General features: G+C 39.6%; 1 protein-coding gene across 2 annotated transcripts in view; it reads left to right on the top strand.

Moving 5' to 3' along the window:
* The window catches only part of ADCY8 (adenylate cyclase 8), a 126,250-nt gene that overhangs the window by 10,570 nt on the left and 89,293 nt on the right, over positions 1–26,387 (top strand). For both annotated transcript variants that reach the window (XM_027684445.1, XM_027684444.1), the window contains exon 2: positions 21,212–21,361. In XM_027684445.1, coding sequence (XP_027540246.1) covers positions 21,212–21,361 — 150 coding nt within the window. The remainder of the gene's footprint in view (positions 1–21,211; positions 21,362–26,387) is intronic.

The raw sequence follows: 26,387 nt of genomic DNA, 5'->3' as shown, positions 1-26,387 counted from the left end.
TATTCTATTCTATTCTATTCTATTCTATTCTATTCTATTCTATTCTAATTCTATTCTATTCTACTTCAGCCTGATCATCAGCGACTTTATCTGTACTGAGAAGTGGTTAAAGTAGATGTCACATAAGTGGAAAAGGACTTGTGGATGCTGGTTGACAGTTACCTGAATATGAGCCAGTGTGTGCCCAGGTGGCCAAAAAGGCCAATGGCATCCTGGGTGTATCAGCTATAGCGTGACCAGCGAGACCAGAGGGCAGTGACTGTCCCCATGTACTCAGCACTGGTGAGGCTGCACCTTGAATCTTGCATTTCGTTTTGGGCCCCTTACTACAAGAAAGACATTGAGGGGCTGGAACAGCTCCAGAGAAGGGCAACAGAGCTAAGGAAGGGTCTGAAGCACAAGTGTCATGAGGAGCCGCTGAGGGAGCTGGGGGTGTTTAGCCTGGAGAAAAGGAGGCTCAGGGGAGACATTGCTCTCTACAACTCCCTGAAAGGAGGTTGTAGCCAGGTGGGGTTCACCCTCTTCTCTCAGGTAACAAGACACAGGACAAGAGGAAATGGCCTTAACTTTCCCCACGGGAGGTTTAGATTGGATATTAGGTAAAATTTCTTCAACAAAAGGACTGTGAAGCAGTGGACAGACTTCCCAGTGAAGTGGTTGAGTCACCATCTGTGGACGGATTTAAAAGACAGTCCAGTCTTTTAACCACTAAACCACTTAGTGACTGGTTTAGTGGTGGACTTGGCCGTGCTAAGTTATAGGTTGGACTTGATGATCTTAGAGATGTTTTCCAATCTAAGCTATTCTATTATCCTATATAGTAACTTATTCTTGAAGCATTAAAGGAGCTGTATACCCCAAAATGGTTGGAGAGATTTATAGCAGATTCCTCCAAGATCTGAACGTCCTTGAAAGTAGCCAGTGAAAATTCCTCTTTGAGACTTAGGCAGATCTTGAGTCATATGAATGTTGCCCAGGGACATTACTGTAAAAATCTGTTGACATTTCCAAAATGTAACCAAATGCCACTCTGACTGATGCTATGACAGTTTCCATGTTCTCCCCAATCCTGAGAGTAATAGCAGCTTGTTGACAATAATAGGAACAGAAAAATTTATTATATGTATTTCATTTGTGCTAATGTAATTGCTTTTGTCTGCTGCGTTCCATTAGTCACCTGAGAGGCTGTAAGAAGTGACAGAAGTACACATGAAGTGTTCTCATTTTCTATGTGATAGTACAGGATGATAGGGCCTCCAATAATCTTCTTGTAATCTTAATAGCTCTTCATGCTTAGAAATCACTTTTCCAATGACTTACTACTTTCTTTCCTGTAAAAATTTACTTGTGTCTAGTTATTCTTAAGGCTTAGTTATGTACATTTTCTTATGACAGCCACTCTTCTTTGCTATTACCACATAGTAAAATATCTAGCATAAGTATTCAGTTACTTCCAATCCCATCAATGATCAAAACAATAAAATCCAAAAGCTTTAAGGAGAGAAGTCTCAGAGGTAATGTTACTTTGGAGAGGGAGCGTAAAAGAATGCATCTTAATATTATGCCAATTATTTCAAACTCAAGAAAAACTCTCATATGCATAAAGATGGGTATAAGTTTAAGTTGTTTGATGACCTGGGACTTATAAACTTAGTACAAAGATTGCTAAGGTGGCTGTTCCTTTCCTCTTCAAGCAGTTAACAGAACTTTTGATGGCCAGTTTGCTACCAGAACATGCTACCTTCCTTATTAAGTTTACAAATGGTCTATCCAAGTGCATTTATTAAAGAACCCTTCTGATTACGTATAAGAAGGAATACTATTTGAGGTCACTCCTGGTTTTCTTCTGCAGCACAAAGCTTCTGTAATTTAACTTGACCAAGCTGATTTTTTTAAAATATGAAAACAGCAAATGTAGGTAACAAAATCAAATAATATCCCATATTTAAATTTCTAAAGTTTCAAGCCAATTAACAGATTTACATATATTTGTATTATATTGATACAAACACTCTGCAAAAGCAATGCTGTGAAATTTCATGTTTTATTCCTTTTTTTGTAACTTGCTTTCAGGTTCCGTAATTACATTTGCAAGTCAAAATAATATTTACTATGTGCCTAAAGTTTGTGTATATCTAAAGAGGGTTTAGAGGTGTAATTTAAAAATGGAAAATACACACACCATTAAGAGATGTTTTTTCTAATTACTATCATTAAAAACTTAAAGTATAATCTGGAAATCAAACTGTCATGTACTGGCTAACAGCAATATGGATTCAGCCATTGCAGATTTTAAGAGAACTTTGAAAGGTGTTTAGTCAAAGCTTAATGTCCTTTATCATATAATGGCAATTCAAGGAATCTCAGACAAGAAAAGAGAAAATGCTAGAGCACCCTACAAATAAGGAAATAATTAAAAATCCAAATCATAAACACATACACACACACACAGAAACCCCATAAATTTTCTCACAGACTTTGTATGAAACCTGTGGTCTCCAAAACATGGAAGGATAGGCAGTCATAGAAATTATTCCCAGGATAGTCATCTGGCCTAAAGCCCATTTTTCAAAGTGATCTAGGAACTTAGAAGTTCAGCGAGGTAGCAAGAGAGATTTTCAACACTCCACAAGCTAAGGGACTCCATAATCACTGTAGTGGTTTTAAGAGTATTTTGTGGGACTCACTGTCTCCCAGCAAACTCAATCTTACATGCATATAGCACAAAACTGGGAGGAGTGACTGGTGCACTGGATAACTGCGCTGCCATTCAGAGGGGCCTCAGTGGGCTGGGGAAATGGGCTGACAGGAACACCATGGAACCATAGAATCATAGTATTGTTAAGGTTGGAAAAGACTTCTAAGATCATCTGTCCAACTGTTAACCCAGCACCACTGTTTTCACCACTGAACCATGACCCCAAATGCCACATTCACATGCCTTTTCAACAGTTCCAGGGATGGTGACTCCACCACTTCCCTGTTTCAATGCCCGATCACCCTTTCAGTAAAGAAATATTTCCTAATATATAATCAAAATCTTCTCTGGCAGAACTTTAGGTCATTTCCTCTTGTCCTGTCACTTCCTACATAGGAGAAGAGACCAACCCCCACCTGGCTACAACCTTCTTTCAAGTAGTTGCAGAGAGTTATAAAGCCTACCCTGAGCCTTCTTCTTCTCTAGGTTAAACACCCCCAGCCCCCTCAGCCTCTCCTCATAAGACTTGTGCTCCAGACCCTTCCCCAGCTCTGTTCAGCAAAAGGGGAATGCAACATTCTGTACTTAGAAGGGAATAACCCCCTGCACCAGTACAGACTGGCAGATGACCATCTGGAAAGCAGCTCTGCAGAGAAGGCCCTGGGAGACCTGGTGGACACCAAATTGACCATGAACCAGCAGTGGGAAGGCCAAGAGCCTCAGATAGAACATTCTCATCTGGCTGAGGAAGGCAATATTTCCTTCCTGTTTAGTCCTAGTGAAACACATCTGGAATGCCATGCCCAGTGCTGGACTACTCAGTACAGGAGAGACAAGGGCATACTGGAGTTAGTCCAGAGAAGGCCTATGAAGGGCTGCCAAATAAGGAAAGGCTGAGAGAGCTGGGACTGTTCAGGCTGGAGATGAGAAGGTATGGAGGAGTGTGTGGGGTTGTAAACTGATAATTATATATAAATACATTGCTGGGGGTAGTAAAGAAGACAGAGGCAAACTCTTCTCAGCAGTGCCCAGGGACAGGATGAGAGTCAATGGGCATGAACTGAAACACAGCAAGTTCCTCTTAAACATAAAAATACCTTTTTTACTGTAAGGGTGAATGAGCTCTACAACAGGTTGCCCAGAGATGCTGTAAAGTCTTCGTCTGGGAAAAATCTGACTGGATAAGACCTTAAGCAACTTGCTTTGGGTGATCCTGCTTTGAGGAAGTAGATTTGAATATATGATCTCCAGAAGTCCTTTCCAAACTCCTTTATTCTGCGATTCTGTGACAGCAGTACATGTATTATTTCAAGTATGCAGATATGAAGATCTGCTGAGGATCTGGAGGGCAGAACTAACACCTCCAAATCCAGCCTGAATATGACCACATGGTCATGTACAAGAAACAGGTCCTGTGGTCACAATGTGAGACTTGGTTTCATATATATGTCATGCCTCTGCACACACTTCAGTCCATTCTGGCCTCAGGTCTTGGAAGGTTCTTAGCTGCAGGCCTGTATCATAGAATCATACAACCATTTAGATTAGCAAAGACACTTTATGTCATCAAGTCCAACCATAAACCCAACCAAGTCCACTACAAGTCCACCTGACCTGGGTCATCACTTCTTCATGAGAGTTGTTCTATGGGCTCATCACCATTGTAGGGTCCAAAGCTCAAAGCAGCAACCTCGCTTTCCCCATTCCCATCTGGTGACATCAGGCACTCCCAGAGTACAAGCTTATGGCAAACATCAGGCGCATGCACACTCCCTGCTTCCTTTGGGGAACAATTCTGCCTCCACCTCCTAGATCTCTGTGATTACAGGTGGGAGAGGCTGAAGAATATCAGTAATACGTGTCCTTTCTTTCCACCAGCAAAAAGATCTCCTCTATCAGTACCAACCATTTAGTTTCAGATGGTCAGATTCCTCCATAGGTGTTTGGAGATATCTGATATACCTGTGTGGGTACTGTGGTCTCTCTCTGGGTTTCTCAGCAGTCTTACCTGCCAAAGAAAGCTGGTGGTGGGTTTACTCTTAGGCAGTTTGCCTGCCAATGCTAGAACAATATCTTGAGCAACTGACACTATCCTTCTTCAAAAAAAACCCCATACACTAACCTTGTCCCGACAAAGCACTGATGATCTTTAAGCATACTGTTTTCAGTCTCAGTTGATCCTGCTCATTTTCACTACTTCTGTAAGACAGAGGGTTGCTCTAGAGAAAATGAAGCTGAAGGAACAGCTGTGACAGCCTTCAAATAAGGAAGGAGTTGCTACAGAGAGGAAGAAATCAATTGTTCTCTTGTTTCATCTATAAATACCATGAGATGATATGTTAACTTATTATAAGGAATAGTTACATTAGATAGTGGGAGAAACCTTGAAACAACAACCTAATAACAGTAACTTCAATAACCTCATTTTTTTTGGAAGGCTTTACCCTAAGGTATGATTAGGCAGTTTAGAGAGGCATTTTTTTAGGAGTGATTTAGGCAATATCCAGGACCTGCAGCATGGGTTAAGTGACATATCAAGGTCCTCTCATGCCCTATTTTCTACAATTAAATTATACTGGCTCCTCATTCTGGCTACGATGCCAAGTGTTCCGAGCCCCAGTTTCCAAAGAAGTAAACCATTTTGTATTTATAATGATTGTTGCACTTAAGCTGATGGATTAATCTGAATATAGCCTGAAATGCTACAGTTTCAGGTGTTTATATCTGTGGTTTGCTAAGGATATGTTGGATAAACCATTAGCCAATAATATTAGTGATGGTGTAAGAAAATGACAGAATCTTATTGTCTCTTCCAAGAGGCTAACAACTGGTGAAAGGACTGTGTTGTCAATAGAGTCCTTTTGGAGATGAAGAAGCAGAAAAAAGTGAATCTATTGAATACATAGGGGCCATTTTTGCCCAGTGAAATGTATTTTTCAGGTCATTATCTGCTCATTTTATTTAACTTCCAATCTTCTTCCTCTTATGTCATAAACATGGTCTGATTTGTTTTATTTTCATATATATATAATATAAATTTATTCAGAGGAGCATTGTTATTGTAGATTTTGTTCATTATATTAATTTGTAGTACATATGTCACCTAATTACAAAGAATAAGAATTTTCCTGGTTGTTTCTGCTCTGAGAAAATATGTAAATACCTGTGTACATTAAAAGATGTGTCTCTGAAATCTTTGGGACTGCAGCTGACTTTAGAACTATTCTTAGAGGTATGGTGCACATGAAAATAATAGAAACAATACAGAAATACATAAGTAAAGGTAGTGATTTGTTCATGCTTGCTGAGTAGCTGGATCATCATCAAGAGATGGAAGAGTCCTGGTTCTAACTTTGCATCTGTATCCACCCTAAATGTGAAGGCTCATGGGATAGTTCCTCTCTGCAAAGTTTCTCCTTGTGTAACACCCATAGTGGGTCCAGTGGGTGTTTTCTGTTACTGGAGTAGCAGCTTCCCTAGGGCTGAGCATCCCACTCTGATGGAAAGCAGGGAATTGGCTTTTACCTTAGAACAGACACAAAATATTTCCTTCTTTCTTCAATAAAGAAAAAGCCCTTAACAGAGCACAATTGTAAATGAGGGAACCTGGTGGTTAATATTCTCTTCACGGGCAATAAGCTCTGACCTTGCCAGGATATTTTAATCACGTTTCTCATGTTTTGAAGGGCAATTCAGTCTTTTAGCAAAATGTTTTCATTTACAAACTAGAAAATCAGTAGCAGCCATTCAGGGAAACTATTCAGACAACTTTAATTACATATTTTTAGACAACTACTTCTGCTCCTGTCAGATACAGGAGTATCCAAAAGATGAGTACTTTCCAAATTTATGATGGATTTTTTTTTTTCAAGGTAAAGGATGGTATAAAATACACAGGTGAAATACAAGTACTCTTGTTCTTCTTGGTGGAAGTTAGGTGGTAGGTAGATGTAGACCATTCTGGGTTTTTTTATTGTTATAATAATTTTGAAGATGTGCATATTGACAGGTTATGAATTAGGATGCTTTTTTTTCCAGGAATGTCTGGATCATCCCATCCAAATCCAGTGGTATTGCTGTGTTCCTGCAAGCCCTGGACTGGACTGGCTCCTGAGCTACCACCTCTCACAATTTCAAGTCCTGCGAATCAGTGATGTCTTGTGATCCAAAAAGAGTTTTTATTTAATACTGAGGTCAGCAGGAGCTGTAATCTCCCAGAGGAGGGATTTTGCAGCTCTGAGTGGCCATGGCTCTTCCATTTCAGTTGAACTCAGTGGAAACTGGAAGCTGAGGGCTGCTGTGTGCTGCCCACATGCTGTAGGTGTGTTCTGAATCTGAAATATCTCTAAGTAGCCACATTTTCCCCTCTTGGTGCCACCAGTGAGGTACCAATCTAAGAAAGGTATTTGCTCACCTAAAAGTCTGAGCTCCTCAGAAACGCAGTAGTTGCACCTCTTCACTGCTTACTAGGGAAATAGAAAAAATGTGAGGGTTGTGGTGTTTTTTATATAATCCACCAAGAACTGAAAATTTTAACACACAGACACAGACACAGACACACACACACACATTATTTTTATTAAAGCTAGCACTCCATAAAACTGTACTGGTTCTCCAAATTCGTGGTGCTTGTCTCTATACATTGTTCCCCAGTATTTATTTTTTTTCTAGTATCATCCTGTGAGGTATTTAAGTCTCCCTGTTCTATTTTTTTGCTAGTATTTTTCTCCTTAAAAATAATTGGTATGATTTAGAGACTTTCTCTTTTTTATAAACTCTTTGTGTAAATACTATATAGGAATATGTCACAAGGTAAGAAAGAAGCCCAGAATGAATGTTAAAGGTTATTTATGATACCAATACATTGTGAATTTATGGCACAAAAATGTTAGGTTCATGCTCACATAATGAGTAATTGTGCTGACTTTAATAAACGGATGTGGATGTTCATGAGGATGGCAACATTAAGAAGTAGGTTGAACTTGTTCTCGATTTTACCCAGAATTTAATATAGGTTACACACATGGTTACTGTACAGTGTCAACTATGAGATGTCAGTTGAATATCACAACTATTGTGTTCATAGTGCTGTTTACAGACATGGTTTTAATCACTTTCAGCACCACACTATCCAAACAAAAAGCAAATAACTTGAAAAATGGGGCTTGGCTGGGGCCTTATTTTTCTTTAAGAAAAAAAACATAATTTTTTTCAGTTTGAAACCTTTGTATGTACCCTGGAAAGGGTGTATCTGATCAATGCTGACTGGCTGAGTGACAGAACTTACACTGTAGGAACTGATTTCATCCTTGTAAAGTAAAAAAAATTTAAAATTGTTATCAAGGAGACATAAGTGATTCTCTAGGATATCTGAAATGCTTTGTTTCACTCGGGTTCTGATATATAACAAATCAAAATTGTTGCAGGCAACTGCTTAAAAAGCCATCAGAGCCAGAAGGCATATGTCCATCAGAGTGGGCTCTGGATCGAGTGTTAAACACTAGAAAGTGTCTCAGCCTGTCATTAAATGTGACCTTTCTCCTTAAACCTCTTCATAGATTTAACTATTAGAGCTGTTTGGCTTTCAAAAAATGTTAACCAATTGAAGGATCAGTTTACAAAACTAATTGTCTTTTGCTTTCTTTTTTGAAGCTCAGAAGTAATGTTCTCTCCACTGCCTGAAATTCTAGCAAGAAATCCACTTTGTCAGCTAATTCTTGGCTGAAATTCTGGGGTGGTTTTTGTGCCACAAAACACCTTGTCATCAGCCTTGGTATTCATATGCCAGCGTGTCCAAGGCCACACACAATTTCTTTTCAAGTACTGGTCTGCTGTGTGCTCCTAAGAAAGCAATGTTTACATATCCTGATGGCAGCTATATTGATTTAAATATTGGATCCATGAGCTAAATGCTCACTAAAACCAAACACTGCTTTGTCCAAGAAAATTTCCTTTTGAAGACAGTGACCCTCTGTGTGAGAAGGTTAAGACTGACCTTGCTCCAGAGTGGCTGCCTTTACACAAAACTGCAAAAATGTGGACATCATTGATGGCCGTGCATTGGATTGGTACAGAGCTGTTGTGATGTAAACCATCTGGGGGCTTCTCTTGTTAGTTTATGTCCATCAAGATTTAATAGTCTCCTGCAGCTCTCCCTGGTATCAGCAGGATTCATTATTCAACATCAGAGACAGCAGTTTTGTCTTGTGTCATTTATTTAATATTCCATGAACAGACCGGTTTCTGTTTCTCATGCTTACACAACCAGGGAAAACAAAGGCATGGTTTGTATTGTCAGGCAAGGAGAATTTGGCCAATGGCAAATATGAGGGTTTGATATTAATCCCATCCTTATTTTAAACCAGAGTAAGGCACTACCTTCAAAGGAATTAGTTCTAGGTCACACCAGTGTTGGTGCAGAATGAATTCTGAGCTATATGTCTCTTCTGCTAGCAAAGTGTCAGGAGAAGCCTAATCCTTCATTATTTATCTGGGGTGTATTCTGCCAGCCAAAAGACTGAATCAACTCTTTCCCACAGCACTCTGTACTTTTGATGTCAGTTTGACTTCTTCTAGCTCACCACACTGAGGCATTCACCATGACTAATAGCAAAACAACACCCACAGGTTTCACAAAGGAAAATGTTTGTCCTTGCCTAAGTCTCTGAGATAAAGTTTTAATCCAGCTGGTCTGGGACGTTGTAACTTCTCATGGCTTTTGTCTGGTACATTTCCATTTGCTCCCATGTCCCTTCCCTATTTTCTGTCCAGGATATTTCCTGATAGTTTAAAAAAAATTAAGATAAAGCAGACTTAAAGAAAATATCAGGTAACGTTAGATATTAATTAAATTCCTGTTTAATCCTGAGCGATTCATGTCTTCTGCTGTGCCTAAGCTGTGTTCAGCTCACCTTTGGAGGACAAAGGCTCCTGGGCCCTATTACCCAAACCCCAACCATTCTAAAGTTTTCCTTGCAAGTTCATCCATATCTTCATGGGCTCTCCATTTCCCAGGGTCCCTCAAAATCATATCAGCGCTGTTTCTTAGTGGGGTTAAGAATACCTGAAATTCTGTGTACACTGAAGTCAGACTATAACCTACTGCCTTTATTGTCCCCAAGATTTTTCCAAAGTAAGGACAGGTTTCATGTTTACAGCCCAACATTAGCATCAGGGATAACTGAGAAAATGGGTATTTGGGTATTTTTCAAGGGATATTTGAAGGTTTTCCTAGGAAAGGAATCTAAAATTAAAGTTGTTGAGTTCTACCTTCTCATGGTTTTCAGGAGATCACCACAATCAGCAACAAAACAAGATACCAAAGGAGAAAATAAACACAGAGAATACAAATTTTTACTGGAGTTTTCAGGTCACTTTTCAAAAAATAATTTTAAATGGAAACAGAGCAGCCATAATGGGAAATTTGGAGAGAGAAGATATTTTCCTTAGTTTTTCTGGAGTAGCAAACCTTAAGCCACTTCTGGCGACTCAGAAGTGTCTTGTCTCACTTCTTGTCTCAGGCATCAATCAGCTCTAGATTCAATGGGCAAACTCTGTTACCAGTGACACCTGTGCAAAATGGCATCCACTTACAGGTGCAACTGTGGGGAAAAGTTAGTCTTGTCATTGGTCTGCTCTTAAAAATGCTGACAATAAAATGTAAAGAGCTTTTGTTTCCAGAACTGTTTTGGCTTTTTTTTTTTTCTTTTGGGAGGGGTGAATAGTTTAAAAAAAGAACAGCTGCGGGGGGTGGTTTGTTTGTCAGCAGGTATCACTGATTAACACACAGAGCTGATTAGTAGAGCTTCCCATCAGAGTAGAAACAGACTTTGAAGGACAAGGGATGTTTGGAAAAGGGCATTCAACACTGTGATATCCCTCACGCATTTTTTTTATTACCAGTATTTTCAGTACTATTTCAGTTAAACCTATTAATTTTTTAATAGGTATTATTCTCACTCTCACACAGACTGGATTGGCTTTTCTAAGGTTGTCTATTTCTTGTTAAGAGTCCAAGAGTACAGGAGGGCAATGAAGGTGGTGAAGGGCCTTGAGGGGAAGCCATATGAGGAGCTGCTGAGGGCACTTGGTCTGTTTGACCTGGAGGAGACTGAGGGGAGACCTCACTGGAGTTACAACTTCCTGGTGAGGGGAAGAGGAGGGGCAGGCACTGATCTCTCCTCTCTGATGACCAATGACAGGACCCAAAGGAATGGCCTGAATTTGTGTCAGGGGAGGTTTATGTTGGATATTATAGGAAAAGGTTCTTCCCCCAGAGGGTGGTTGGGCACTGGAACAGGCTCCCCAGGACAATAGTCACAGCACCAAGCCTGACAGAGCTCAAGGAGCGTTTGAACAATGCTCTCACACACATGGTGTGATTCTTGGTCCTGTGCAGGGCCAGGAGTTGGACTTGATAATCCTTGTGGGTCCCTTCCAACTCAGCATATTCTGTGATTCTCTGATTCTGTAAAGATCATTATATTCTGCTATTACTTTCTTTTTTCTATTTCAATACCAAAAGGGAAAAATGTTTGCAGAATCTTGCTTCTATCTTCCTCCTATGCCCACAGCTTGGTAATTCAGAGGAAAATACACAAGATCTGGCCTAATATAGCTAGGAAGAAAAATGAAAAACTTCTCTCGTGCAGTCTGTTGTTAGAGCTTTGTAAAATGCACCAAAGCAGGGTCACCTGCACACAAATCATGACAATTACCAGTTCCATTGGGAAGAGACATGGAATATGGCCTGCAGCTAATTTCTGGGACATGGATACATTTGAGCAGATGAAAACAGCATTGAGGTATGTCTGAAAAGATGAACAGCTGTCAGCCCTACAAACATAATTATTGCTCACTCAATTTTGACATCTTTGGATAAGGGCCATTATTCAGAGGAATAAAAACAGCTGTGCAGAACACCACCCCAAACCCACTTAGCAGAAATGCACACCACATAATTTTGTTTTCCTTAAAATGTGGTTAAACTCTTTCCAGTGCTGCAAAACAACTATGATGAAGGTTCTTTTTTTCTTTTTCTATCATTACTCCTAATAGCTACATAATCTATTAAGGGAACTACTAGGTGTTCTACTGCTTTGGCTATCTTGTATTGACTTAGGTAGAACTATTGTGATAATTTGAGGAAAATTTCTAGAAGTGACTTTCACTTTAGACATTCTATTTTTGGTTGACCAGGCTCATCCTAAAACTCAGTGATGCTCTCAGACTTTTCCAGACCAGGTGTCAGCTGGAATTTATTGTCACTGAGATGATTTCTAATGCCTGGTCCCCAAATACTGGTGTATCTCTATTGGGAGACAGTTATTTACAATTAAGATATCCATGCAGGTAATGCAAGGGAAAAAATTAACATTTGGTAAGAATTGCTTCAAAAAATACCCCAACCATTACTTTTGATTCTTAATATCCAAGGATGTTGCGGGTGTACTTCCCCGTTTCAGATTAATTTCTTTTAAATCTTTGGTTAGATGTTGTAACTTTTATTCTAAATAATTAATTTCTACAGTGGCTTTAAATGGAATGTGGCTTCTATTGAACATAATTACTTTGGTATTTGTTTTGAACAATAAATATTAATCTTGTAAAGGAGGTCAACTTCTGCACAGAACCATTGAATCATAGACTATTCTGAGTTGGAAGGGACCCACAAGGATTATCGAGGCCCAACTCCTGGCCCTTTACAGGATGATCCCAAGAGTCACACCATGTGCTTGAGTGTATTGTCCAAATGCTCCTTGAGCTCTGTCAGGCTTGGTGCTCTGACCATTGTCCTGGGGAGCCTGTTCCAGTGCCCAACCACCCTCTGGGGGAAGAACCTTTTCCTATAATATCCAACATAAACCTCCCCTGACACAGCTCCAGGCCATTCCCTCGGTTCTCTCACTGGTCACCAAGAAAGAAGAGATCAGTGCCTGCCCCTCCTCTTCCCCTCATGAGAAAGCTGTAGACTGTGATGAGGTCTCCCCTGTCTCCTCAAGTGCCCTCAGCCGCTATGAGTTTCTGTCTAGGCTCTTTACCATCTTTGTAGCCCTCCTTTGGACCTTTTCTAATAGAGTTATATCTTTCGTATATTTTGGCTCCCAAAACAGCAAACAGGTCTCAAGGAGAGGCCACACTAGTGTAGAAGAGAGTAGGACAATCCCCTTCCTTGACCAGCTGGTGATGCTTTGCCGGATGGCCCCCAGGTCACAGTTGGCCCTCCTGGCTTCCAGGGCACTGCTGACTCACATTCAACTTGCCATCAGCCAGGACCCCCAGCTCCCTTTCTACAACCCTCTCCCAGGTGCAGAACCTGGTGCTTGTCTTTGTTGAACTTCATACAGTTGGTGACTGCCCAGTCCTGTAACTTGTCCAGGTTTCTCTGCAGGGCCCCTCTGCCTTTGAGGGAGTCAGCAGCTCCTCCCAGTTTAGTATCCTCAGCAACAGAAAAGTGAAGGGAAAATTTTAAAGTCAGACAGAGCTTCATGAGTCTGAAATATGGAAGTGCAGAAAGGGAAACTCCGCAACTGCTTTACGTTCCCTTTTGAGCAGCAAGCTGGGAAATACTATCACTTCATTTCCTAACTTTCCCTGACTGCCACAGGCTGCTTCCAGTGGAGACATTTGTGCTGTGCCTTGTTTTTTGCTGGTTTTTGCGTGTTGTTACAGGATCTACTCCTGGTTAGACAGCACAGGTAATTTAAAATATTTCTGTAGAACATGTGCTGTGTTTTCGAAGTTATATATATTTGGAGAAAACAGATTCCTGTCTGAGCCTTTTATGCTTACTTATAAACACACTAAATGAGGTGATGTTTTTGGACCATAAAATGATGGCATCTGGAAGGTTTGGCTTTAGATTTCTTGTTGTAATTATCCTGCACTACAGCTATATCTGGGTAGAGGGAGAAGGTACCTAACTAGCACACAGAAAACACTGAACGAAGAGGGTTATTCATGTCTAAAAGATGATTGTTCTTTGTAAATGGCAACATTTCAGGTATCTGCAGGTAATAGCACGTTGTGTGTAAAATGATAACAAAAGAGTGATGTGCTGCTCAGTGAACAGGAAACGTGATCACCAGATTTCATTGCATAGTTCAGGATCATTTCCTAGATGAGGGTCAGACAGTTCAGCAAAGTACCCTATAACCATGGAGAACAGTTACTAAAAAGTGAAGATCACTTACCTATCCCTGTCCGTTCTCCTGTACGCATGGGCTATGACCCTGCTACTGACATTGTCCCCGTCATGTCTATTTATTTTAACATCTATAAAAAAACCAAACAAAACACCTAAAAAAGGTTATCCAAAGTTCCAGAATAACTTTTTTTTTAATTAAAATTATTCCTGAACTCTAAATTGTAGACAAACTCGAAGGGAATTCGAAGAGATGGGCTGAAAATTTGGGGCTCCTCAATGGCACTAGCAGGGTTATGTATTTCCTTGACTGCCTCTGTGCATCATTCCAGCTGTCTCAGCCTTATATGTTGGATACGATATGATATGACATGATATGAAATGATTTTTTTGAAAGATCTCTTGTACCACACCGTCTTGCAAAAGTCTTGCCATGGTTGGTAGCTGACTTACCAAATTTGTATGGTTCGAGCTACCTATAAGCAACTTAATCAGACATTCAATTTTCTTCATTTCTGATAGATTCAGTGAGAAGAAGAAAGAAATAGCTCCTTTTCTAATAGAAAATTGGACTCCCATTCTGAATATTAAAGATACATATTTTCAAACTATGTCTTGAGCTGGAACAATTGATTTTATGAAAACATGTCATTGTTCAGAGCAAAAATGGTGTTTGTTTTCTAAATAATTAGCAGGACAGGAGCAATAGGTATGTTAGGATATTCTGCAATAGGATGGAGAAAACTGTGTGTGAAACCACTAGCTCTCACTGAAAGTAGTCTAATAATTTCCTTTGGTACACCTTGTGTTTTGATAGGGCAACCTGGCTTGCAGTATGCAGGTTTCATGCAACTTAAAGGCCAGACTGTGTCCCTAAGTACATAGTGAAGACCTCTCTGAAAGCAGCAAGATTGGTCTTCTCAAAAGGTCTCAGCTCTCCTAGAGGCATAAATAACATCTGGGTTTTTGAAGAACCAGCCAGTGTTCCCATGGGAGCTGTGCACAGCTGAACCACAAAAGTCAGTTCTAAACACAAAATCAGATGGTAACACTGGTACAAATGGCTCCTTTCACATTTAGCAAATCAAGGGTGGGTGGGGTAAAGCACTGCTCTTAAGCATCATAGTCTGGGCTTGACTAAATTTACCACGAATAAACATTATGCTATTCTCCATCCCTGTCTTCTCAGGGGTATGGTGTATTTCTGTCTTTCAGTGAAGTATGTATATGTAGATCAGATAAAAGAGTAGCACTCACTCCAGCTGTGAGTAGGAGTTAAACAGCTGTTGTACTTATGCAGTGGAAAATATAGAGGATCAGGGACAGAGGAGCTTTCTGGAAAGTCATGGAATCAGTTTGGGCACCTTTGCAGGCCAGATTGGTTTCTAATAAAAGCTGATGGAGAAGCACCCACAAACTAAAACAAACCAAACACCCTCTTACCATGGCCATTGGTATTTAGCAGTCAGACCCAGGAGAAGTCAGAAGGAGTGAACCTGGGAAATAAAAACATGCTTTACAAGGTGATTTAACAATAAGGCAGCAATGATTTCAGTTTAATGAGTTGGCAGCAGTGCCAGTTATGAATGTTCACGTGCTTCCTCTTCCTGTGGAGGCTGTGCTGTGAACTTAATCAGACGACTGCTCTAGGTACGAAAATCACTGCCAGCGCCAAATGTTTGTTTTTCAAGTTGGCCAAGTTCCCTGATATAATTCACAGTATGGTCCCACAGATAATTGATCTGGCACAACAAAGGGGAAGCTGTACTGAGGGTTCAAGGTGGGCAAGAGGCAGTACAGAGAAACAGGTACTTACCAGTTTCTCTGCCAAGAGCTTTGATTCATAAAACCATGCTCTCAGCGGGAAATGGAGGCTTGCTGCAGCCCAGCTCTGAGAGAATGGTAAAGTCTGTGCTGCCAGATGTTCCTATTCTAGACAAAGTAGAGCATTTGGTCTTCTCATGCAACCCTCAGTTCATTCCTGGTGATCAGTTCTTATACCAGCATGTTATTTTCCCTTGATTAAACACAAGCAAGAGGGTGATGGAGGAGGGAGAGAGGACAATGGGTTTTCTGGGACATTTTAATTATAAAAAACACAACCTTATGCTGAGCTTCTATTTTTAGTTAAACAACTAATGATTAATCAAAATGCTTCTTCAGTCTTAATTATCCAATAATAATTACCATAGCAACCAGTTGTTTTATGTGGCACGTGCTGAATACACACTTAAAGAAGCACAACAGTTTTTACTTTTCCAGCTTTCCCAAAACAGACAAGAACTACTCTACTCTGTTTTGAAGCCAATCAAAAATTAGAAAGCAAAACAGGAAAATAATTAAATAGTTTCCCACCAGCTCATTTCAGGAACTAATGAAATTTGTACTCTTTAAAATTGATAGACCCTGGAGACTGTCCAGCTAGACAACACATTGAAAACCATTTCTTTGCTTCTCACATGTGTTTTGGTGACATCAGCCCCAGCACTACTCTGTTTCTATGCAGCAGAACAAAATTACCTGCTGAAGAGGTTAATAATAAGTTTATTTTGCAGAGCTCACTAAGGTGTCTTTCTGCACTTGAGGTAGTAAAACACAAATTCGGTGTCGTGGATTTCAGAATTGTTTCTAAACTTTATCAGCCTTTTCTTCTCTGCCTCCACTGTGCTTTCCATGTGGATATATGCTGCTGTTGGCTCAACTTCATGATGAAGATTGCCTGTGGCAATTGCTGTCTTTTAGGGACAGCTATCAATCAATATATTTCCAATCCATTGAGTTTGTTGAATGTTCATAATATTCACTTTTCCTTCGGTTATGGGCTCTTTGGAAGTGCTGAACTCAGTCAATCACTACATACTTCATAAATGTCTATTACTGGCTGGCCTTATGGTTCTATATTCCCTGACGGACAATTGCACAACTCACGGCAAAACTAAAACACAATTCAGTTATGAATTTTGAAGTCTTGAAAATTCTGGCATTTGCAAACTCTTCTTTAACTTGTTCCCAGTCATTCATAAACTCACAGGATTCTGTGTAAATTCCAAATGAAGGCCAGCTCAATTAGGTGCTCTGAATAGCAGAAATGCCCACAAATTGCTGTCATGTCTAGTCCAGTAACTCACCTGTGCTCTTCTGAAGTTCCTCTTTCCTGAACTACATCCAATTTCGTCTTTAAAAGCGGTCTGTGGCTCATTACCTACCACTTCACAACAGGCTTGGGAGCTACCTTACCATGTTTTCAATGACTTTTCCTTTTCCTGTTGTCTTGCATTACTATACTGTACCTACTTTGATTATACTTCTTCCTGACCAGCTGTGTCCAGTAACTTTTAATTTTTCCTTTGAAATCTGGTGGTTCCCAAATCAACTCAAAATGTTAACTTGGTTTCAGTTGTCTTGGCAAAGCCCTTCTAATACAATGAGTAGCAGATACACATGAAATTATTTGAATCAACATATGTTGTCAAATTTAAACTAAGCTTACTTGTCTGACTTGCATCCTCTCCTTTCATAACATTTGGTTTTGGCCAGTTTCCATACTGATTTTGCAAAGGGCTCTGAGGTACCTGTATAGAGGATGCTTTATAAATGTAAATTTAGTTAATAAGTGAACTAAGTTCTTATTCTCCTCCTATAAGAAATTAAAAGCAGAGTTTTGGAGTAAGAATTTCAATGTCTGCATCTTCTCAGGCCCTTCACTTCATAAAGGATGTTGAGGTGCTGGAGTGTTTCCAAAGGAGGGCAACAAAGCTGGTAAAAGGTCTAGAAAATTTGTCCTATGAGGAGCAACTGTGGGAATTAGGGTTGTTTAGTCTGGAGAAGAGAAGGCTCAGGAGGGACCTCATTGCTTTCCACAACTACCTGGAAGGAGGTTGTAGAGAGGTGGGGGTCAGTCTGTTCTATCATATCTCAAGTGAAAGGACAAGAGGACATGGCCTTAACTTGCACCAGGGAAGGTTTAGATTAGGTATCAGGAAAAAAAATTTCCTGAGAGAGCAGTTAGGCATTGAAATAAGTTGCCCAAGGCAGTGGTGGAGTCACTGTCTCTGGAAGTGGCCAAGAGGCATCTGGATGTGGCACTTGGGGATGTTTTAGGGGTGATTATGGGGCTCAGATTCTTGAAGGGCTCTTCCAACCTTGACGATTCTGTGATTCTAAGTATCTCAATGATCTTGTCAAGTTACTTCCTTTAGCCCTGTTCATCCTATTATGTGATTATGTGCAACTGCAGGTTCAGCAGGAACAGTGGTGATTGTGTTACACAGATATTCCCAGGCAGTTGGTGATGGGTGTCTTCTTAGCATTTAATAAATATTCAAGAAGCAGACCTATTTAACAACAAAATGTATCATTCATGGCTTTTTAGGATCACTTGATGTGTCTACTACTATTGCTTATTTGAGTGCTGTGCAAGGTACAAATAGACTTACAAACGTTGTGAAAATATTTTCTTCTTTTTAATTTATACCCTAACTGCCCTACTGTGTGAGCATTGATTATTTTCAGGTGAGCCAAAAAGATATGAAACTCTGTAAATCCCCTAAAGTCAGAGTCTGCCGTGGCTTGTAGGCTTGAGTGATTGTAGAAAATACTCCAAGAATTCTGGAATTGGCCCCAGTAAGCCCTAGGAAAATGGAGTGGCAATGAAGGATTCAAGTCTGTCTTTTTTATTCTTTTATTAAAAAGAGCCACTAATTAAAAATTAGTATGCCTTGCAACTCACAGTGCTTTACTCTTTGGATTGCTTTCAATAGGACTAGCATGTGTAAGAAAAGCAGATTCTGCCTCTGCATAAGCTGTTGTTTTACCTGTAACATGTTTTCCATTATTCCCTTTGTCCAAATCAAATTGTGTGCTCGTGAAATCTAATTGAAGGCCAAATTCTAATGCATTTGCTCTAAGGAGATCTGCTGAAGTGAGTGGCAGTAGTCCTGAGTGTTAGCAGAGATGGGTGACTGAACTGGGTTCATGAGGAAATTGCAACTGAATTTGCAAGCAAAGGAGAGCACCTCAACACTTTCACCATGGAAATGCACATTTCAAATATTCTGAAGGGATTTTCTTTTTTTTCATCCTGTAATCTAGCTTTCCTAGTGTGTGTGAACACCAATTATCAGTCCATGTTGAAGTTAAAAGTCAGTAAAAAAGGCATGAAAGGTTGACTCCTCCAGCCACCTACAGCTGATTTCAGTTGTCCTGCTGAACAATGTAATTCTGAACTAGTACTAATCTCATGTCAGCTCATCATACGCCTCCCAGTAGCCTGCACCAGAAAGGAATTATGTCATAGCTGAATTAATTCATTCTCTGATTTATTTTGGAGCAAACGCAGAGAGTGCCTGGGGGAAGCTGACCAGTCCAGGGCACCCTGTTTCCAGTAAAACAGGGTAAGGTAGATAACAGGGGAAAAGCAGTAAGCACAGAGGTGGAATAGTGATAAACACAGAGTGACTAAAGAGTCTCAAATTCCTCCCTTTCAAAAAGTAAAAGTAAGGGGTTATGTTTTAAGACAGCAAAATCAAGAATGGTGAGAGGCAAATGAATTGGAAATGATTAGTAAATGTTTATAAGCATAATTCAGCACACAAAGAAATCATAAAGCTATGAATTAAATTAAAAAAAAGGAAACATTTTTATCATAAGGTGCCTAAATAAATTGTAAAAATCTTTGTTATTGAGTGTCATAGGGGACCAAAAGTACAATTAACTTGAGAAAGGCACCAGAAAAGTTGTGCAGCACTGGGTATACCACATCTAGCTGTAAACTGCAGGATTCTGGAGGACAGGAAGATGCAAGGATCATGCTAATCATTACCTACTTCTCACAAGCCTAGCCTAGACATCTATTACTGGAAAAAAGTTAATCAAAACTTCATCTGGAGCCAGGATATGCATTATTATTTGATCATGGCTTATTAACTGCAAATTAATTCCCTGTACTATAGTAGAACAATACTCCAGTTTTAGAAGTATGGCAAGATATAAAGTTGAAGTTTCTTCCAGATGCATTTTGTTTCATATCAGATCTCACTTTCAAACCCACGTAACTGTGGGGATTGCAGATCTGAGTCAAAGCATCACAATGAGATTAGGGAGTCTTCTATTAGGACAAACAACACTCAGATTTTAGGAAGACTGATTATTAGATAATGTTAAGAAAATGCGATGTCTAGCCCAAAATGTTCTGCAACCACAGATTGCTGGAGTGTTCAAGACTGTTTTGACAAAATATCACTTGATGCTTGCTGTACTTTTGTACACGTTATCTGCTGTTTTATCCTTGTGGTCTTACCTGAGCACTCTGTGTTTTCACTCTGTGTTTACCTGAGCACTCTGTGTTTACCAGAGGCAGTATTCTGGATGACGAACACCTGATCTGTCTTGGTGTGGTAGTTCTGGTGTTGTTATGATCCTGTAGGTATCAACCAAAGCTATCAGAGCCTGGGTGCCTTTGAAATCTCAACCAATAACAAGGATGAGATACTGGATAAAGTGCTGAGATTCCATGTCTGTCCTGTCTCTAGTGCAGTCAAATATTGCCAGTTTCTTACTCACTTTCCCAAATAATCCTCACTTCAATGGTGTGGATGTGCCCTGCCTCACAAACATGCATGCAGAGAGATATCCGTGAAAGACAAATAAGCCACTGAAATTTATACTGTCCAAGGATCCACTCCCATTTGGCTCTTTTGAGTTCACATGGAAAAGGAAGAAGCTGTGACGCACAAGGAAATATTATCTACGAGGAAAATTAGTTCAGTTCTTATGTAGACTTCAGCAAAGAAAAAGTCTGTGTACACAGGCACTGGCTAGGCAAGAATTTGGTTATCCTTTCAGCTTCCCCTGTTGAATGGTTCAGAATTCACATTGTGGAAATTCGTGCTTTGGCATCAGCTGAAAATGAATTTACATAATTTGGTCAATAATAACACAATAGCTAGTATCACTGATACTAATTCTTAGTTAACTGACATTCTTTGTTTTCCTTAATATGGCTTGCTTCCCAAACTAAGCCATGGAACAAATCACAAAGTTGCTCTTGCAGGACAGGCAGTGCAAAAACAAATTGTTAATTATGTTTGTAATCAGTCCTGGCTAGAGCTCTGTGAGTCAGTTTTTGGAAATATCATTTGTGGTTCAACTAGAGTTTAATCCCCCAAATGCTGCATATCTCATCCTCAAGGCAGATATAATTTTGCAAGTTTGATGCCTCTACTTAAGATCTAAGAGATTCTTTTACGTAAACTTTCCTAACTGCTATTTTTGCAGCCTACAGAGCAGTCATTCTCTCTGTCTCTTTCTTTTTTTAAACAGATATTTTTGCTTCTCCTGTCTAATCAAATCTTATTTGTTGTTCATTGCAGATAGCAGCTCAGGCAGTGTTATTTATGTGTATGAACACTGCAGGAATCTTCATTAGCTACTTGTCAGACAGAGCACAACGTCAAGCCTTCCTGGAGACCAGAAGATGCGTAGAGGCCAGACTGAGACTAGAGACAGAAAACCAGCGACAGGTATTGGAGAAACAATCCTATTTTTGTATTAACTGGTATTGATAATTGTACAAGACTGGGCTTTTGTCTGGGCCTTGCTGACTCCAATGTGATGTCAGCTGATCTATGCAGGTTAAATGAGTTTTATGCTGTTATTTTACTGGTATGTATTGCTTGCAAGTTGATATGACATCCTAAAGATTTTCACTGGGAAACAGGATGAATAGAGAGTGGCTCTTCATTTTCCTTTCCCACAGAAGAGGCCATCAAATGAAACGGCAACTGGCAGGTGTTAAAAAACCAGTTCTTTACACAAGAGGGGCTAAGCTGGGGAACTTTGTGTTTCAGAGTGTTGAGGATAGTAAAACTTGTATTAGTCAAGTGAAGGGTATTCAAGAACCATTTGGACTCAATCCTGTACCACGTGCTCTGGGATGACCCTGCTTGGGCAGGTAGATTGGACCAGATGACCCACTGTGGTCCCTTCCAACCTTACCCGTTCTGTGATTCTGTGAGTCTGTGAAAATCAAGTTCCTGGAAGTGAACCCAGTCAAGGCAGAGAAAATACTGAAGCATCACCTCTGGCTCACAGAGGAATTTTGCAGCTGGAGCATCACTATATGCTTTCTCTGTTCTCAAACTCCCTCTGAAAAGATATGCTCAACTTTTGGTCACTGTGTGCAATAGCATACTGGGTCAAGTGAAATTCTGATCTGAACAGGTATGGTTGTTCTTAGATACATCATCTTTTCTAATCCAAACTAAGAAGTATTGGAAAAAAAGGAGTTTGCTGCTTATTATTTTATACCAACGGAGCAGCAATGAGATGTAGCAGCAATGAGATGTTATACATATTTTGCATTCCCACTGAAATATCAGAAGGTTCACCTGCTATTTAAGGTCAAAATACAAACTGTATATATAAATATATATATATGTTATGCTGCTAATTAATTCTCAAATGAATTTAGCTATTCATTTTACCTTTTTTAATAAATATGTATATTGATTCCCAAATTTATTTAATTTGCCCCTTGAAAGTCATACTCTTATACAGAGTTCTAGGAAGATGTCCTATTCTAGACTTTATTGACTAATGACTCAGTATGAATGCATAACTGTGCTGAGTAATGCCAGGTACCTCTGCCAGAATATCTCTGTAGCCATTGCTGACTGAAGAGGCTTAGAAGGATGTTATCTAGGATGCACTGTTCTCATTTTAACTGTAGGATCACATTTTTATGCCTTTTGGATTCTTTCAGGATAAGGTTTTTTTCTTTTTTATTCTTGTCTGATCTTTCATAAACTATTATTTTTAATCTCTATTTTTACCATAGTTTTCTAGAGTTCATCATAAAAAACTTTATAAAACACTAACAAAAGATTGCCTTGTTTCCTTGTTCCACATTATACTGAGGATTTTCCATTAGATTTATTTTATCCTCTCATGGGAAATGAAGTTTGTACACAGACAAAGATTTTGGGAAATTTAATTTTGCTGAACTTGTCCTTTCTATTAGGAAAATGAAGACAGATTGTTTCCATTTGGTGGGAAGATTTTTTTTTCGAGAGGGGGAAAGTAGTGGTTAGATCAGTCAATGTCGAACTGTGCATTTTTTCTTGGCCCAGTGCCTTGCAAGGCTTTGGGGCTGTAATGTTCCCTGAGGGCAGAACTTCCTGGAGACTTACCTCACCAAAGCTGAGACTCACCTATAACCAAACAAAGCAGTGTGTCACAAGCATCTTATGACTGGAAATGCATAAGGGCATTTGTACTTGGGCCAAGGAAAATGCCCACAGGAGAAAAATATAGACAACAGGACATCAAATGAAAGATCTCTTCTAAAACTCAATTTAATAGTAAACAAAACCAAAAATTTAGATGCAAAACATTTTGAAATATTTTTCATTAATTATTTTGGAACTTTGAAACTGTGTTATTATGCACACCTATATATATACTCATCATCATCACCATCATCATGGCTAGGCTTCACGAACGAAGATTTGGAAAGGGCTCTACCTACATTTGTTACAGGCGCGTTGGTGGTTAAAAAGGCCAATACAAGAAAGGCATGTCCGATTGCAAAAGGCACAGCAGAAAGACTCCTTAGGTGGTATATTCTGCAAGGCTCGATTCTTTCTGCGTTGTCTTTTCTCCTCAAGGGTGATCCTGCGTGCTTTCTCAAAAGCATCAGCAGCGTTATAGATGGTCTGTCTCCAGACCTCCTGATTTGAGGCCAGAGTAGACCAGTTATGTTGATCAATCTGGCCAAGGCTGAGATGTTGTTTCAGGGAGTCCTTGTATCTTTTCTTTGGGGCTCCTCTCCTGCGGCAGCTGGAGGCAAGTTCACCATAAAGCAGGATCTTAGGGAGGCGGTGGTCCTTCATCCTTGAGACGTGCCCTGCCCATCGCAGCTGCGTTCTCAGTAGCATGGCCTCAATACTTGTGACTGCTGCTTTTTCTAGAACAGATGTATTGGTCACATAATCTGACCAGTGGATGTTCAGGATTGTACGGAGGCAGCGTTGATGGAAGCGTTCTAGGAGTCGCAGGTGGTGGCGGTAGATGACCCATGATTCAGATCCGTATAAGACAGTAGACAGCACTATGGCTCTGTAAACACTGATCTTTGTACTTTCCTTCTCGTGTTTATTTCACCAAACTCTTTTATGAAGCTTTCCGAAGGCACCATATGCCTTTGCTAACCTGTTGTCTATCTCTCCGTCAATCTTACCATCCGAGGAGATGAGGCTGCCTAGGTAATTAAACTGCTGGACTGATTTGAGCACTGATTCACCAATGGTGATATGGGGATGATGGAAGACTTCCTGAGGTGCCGGTTGATAGAGAACTTCTGTCTTCTTCAAGCTGACTTCCAGCCCAAAGAGCTCAGCAGCGTCTGCAAAGCAGGATGTTAAATGCTGCAGAGCTGCTTCTGTGTGGGTGACAAGGGCAGCATCATGAGCATAAAGCAGCTCCTGGACAAGATGGTTTAAGGTCTTAGTGTGGGCCTTCAGTCGCCTTTGATTGAAAAGGCTTCCATCAGTACGATATCGGATGTAGATACCATCCTGATCATCGAGGTCTGCTGTGGCCCTTTGGAGCATCATGCTGAAAAAGACTGTGAATAGGGTAGGAGCAAGAACGCAGCCTTGTTTCACACCATTAGTTATTAAAAAGGGCTCAGAAAGTGCATTGCCATATCTGACTTGGCCATGCTGATCCTCATGCACACCTATATATATACTATTAGCAATAAATTATAACAATATTAACAAAATATTTCAATACTGGAACATGTTGGGGAATGGAGAACCTGTTTCCCTCAGTCTTCTATTTTTTCCCTTTGCTTCTGCAGTAACATCTCACTGAAGAAATTTTTAAACATATTTGCCTTAAGAAGACTGACAAGGTCACATTTTAGGTGACCACTTTTTTTAGCAGCTTGCTTATGCTCACTTGATCAGTACACAGTGACTGCTAGCATTTTTCTCTCTTGAAGACATATATTTCATAATACATGGAATCGGTGGTTCACATGAATGTAAAAATCTTATTACCTGATAATGCTTATCACGTTTTAAAAAGCAAGGATTAAATCCTGATTAAAGAGACTAAATTAATTCTATGCCTTTCTAGAAAATAACTCTAATATATGAAGGGGGGGAAAAAGGTGGAAAAAGAGTGTGCCAGACAATAGTTGTGGCTTCTGAAAATTTCTAAAAATATGGTTGAGGAGCTAAAAATGTGCAGAGAAAATAGAGTAATCATTATTTCTGTAATTCTTCCAGATAATAATTCCAGGAATTCCAAATTCTGGTCCACTTCAATTGCTTTCCCCTTCACTTCCCGTAAACTGTCTAAACTAAAGATTTCTTACAGGAGGGTGAAGTATTTTGTGGCTTTTGGTGGTGGTACTGCTACATTTTATAGTAATGAATTACTTAATTTAAATCTCTAGAGGCTTCTTTCATCCCCACACAGCTTCTGCTTCTAAAACTGAAAATAATAGATAATTACAATGGGTAATTGTATTAATATGTCATATATATGGCACCTCATATGAATTATGACAGCTTGACAGATAGGTCCCTTTAGGGTCCAGTTTTGTCTTTACCTTGTTTAAATCAAAAGACAAGTAAAATTAAAGTAAGAAAAAAACAACATGAGCTTAAAACTACAACAAGGAGTGGTGTGTTCATCCATAAGCAATTGCTGAATAAGGCTCCAATTTTGTATAATCATAGAAGTTATATAAATGTTTCAGACATATTTCTATTCATTACTGTGCATTATTAAAACTAAGAAATCTAGTTTCTGCCCTCTCAAAATAACCTTCCAATTTCTCAATAACCTTTAGATTTATAATCTCTAATCATCTGTCATTCTAATAACTATAAATGCTACTGCTATCATGCAGTATTGTGCAATGCCTAAAAGACTCAGTCATGGAAAGTCACCCAACTGTAAGCCAAATATTTTATACTCTATGTTTTAGAGACAAACAAGAGGTACCATCAGAAATATGGAGCTGTAAAAGGAAACAATAATACTGATAAGTAAAGATTTCTGTGTTTTTTAAGAACTTTCTAATGAGCACTTGCAGATTTTCTGGAATACAAATATAGTTTCTACTGTATCAGCTTCTTTTTTGTGGTGAAAAACAAGAGGTTGTTCTGTATTCCCAGATACATTTCATACAGATGAGCTAAGGTTTTTTTCAGTGAAAGCAGTTTCATTCATTCACTTGCCATCATTGCATAAAGTACAGTGAAAATAGAAGGTGAAACAACCAAAATTCCACTTTTTGTTGTTCTTCATGCTACTCTGAGCTGAAATTTGGACAGTTAGATGTGATAGTGTGTTTTCCAGGTGTCATTATTTTCCAGCAGTCTCTGCCTTTTATGAGGGTTTTCAGGGTTCAAGAATTCCTTTCTCTATTTCATTATTGCTGTAAAGTTTTCCAGTTTGACAGTCAAAGACATTTTGTTGTTCAGAAATGTCTGGGCCTGTGGTCTCTGTAAACATGAATTAGCTCCATTG

Source organism: Neopelma chrysocephalum, unplaced genomic scaffold, assembly GCF_003984885.1.
Source record: "Neopelma chrysocephalum unplaced genomic scaffold, ASM398488v2 Primary Assembly neopelma1_66, whole genome shotgun sequence".
In the NCBI taxonomy this organism is placed as follows: domain Eukaryota; kingdom Metazoa; phylum Chordata; class Aves; order Passeriformes; family Pipridae; genus Neopelma; species Neopelma chrysocephalum.
This window is presented reverse-complemented; position numbering and strand designations above follow the sequence as displayed.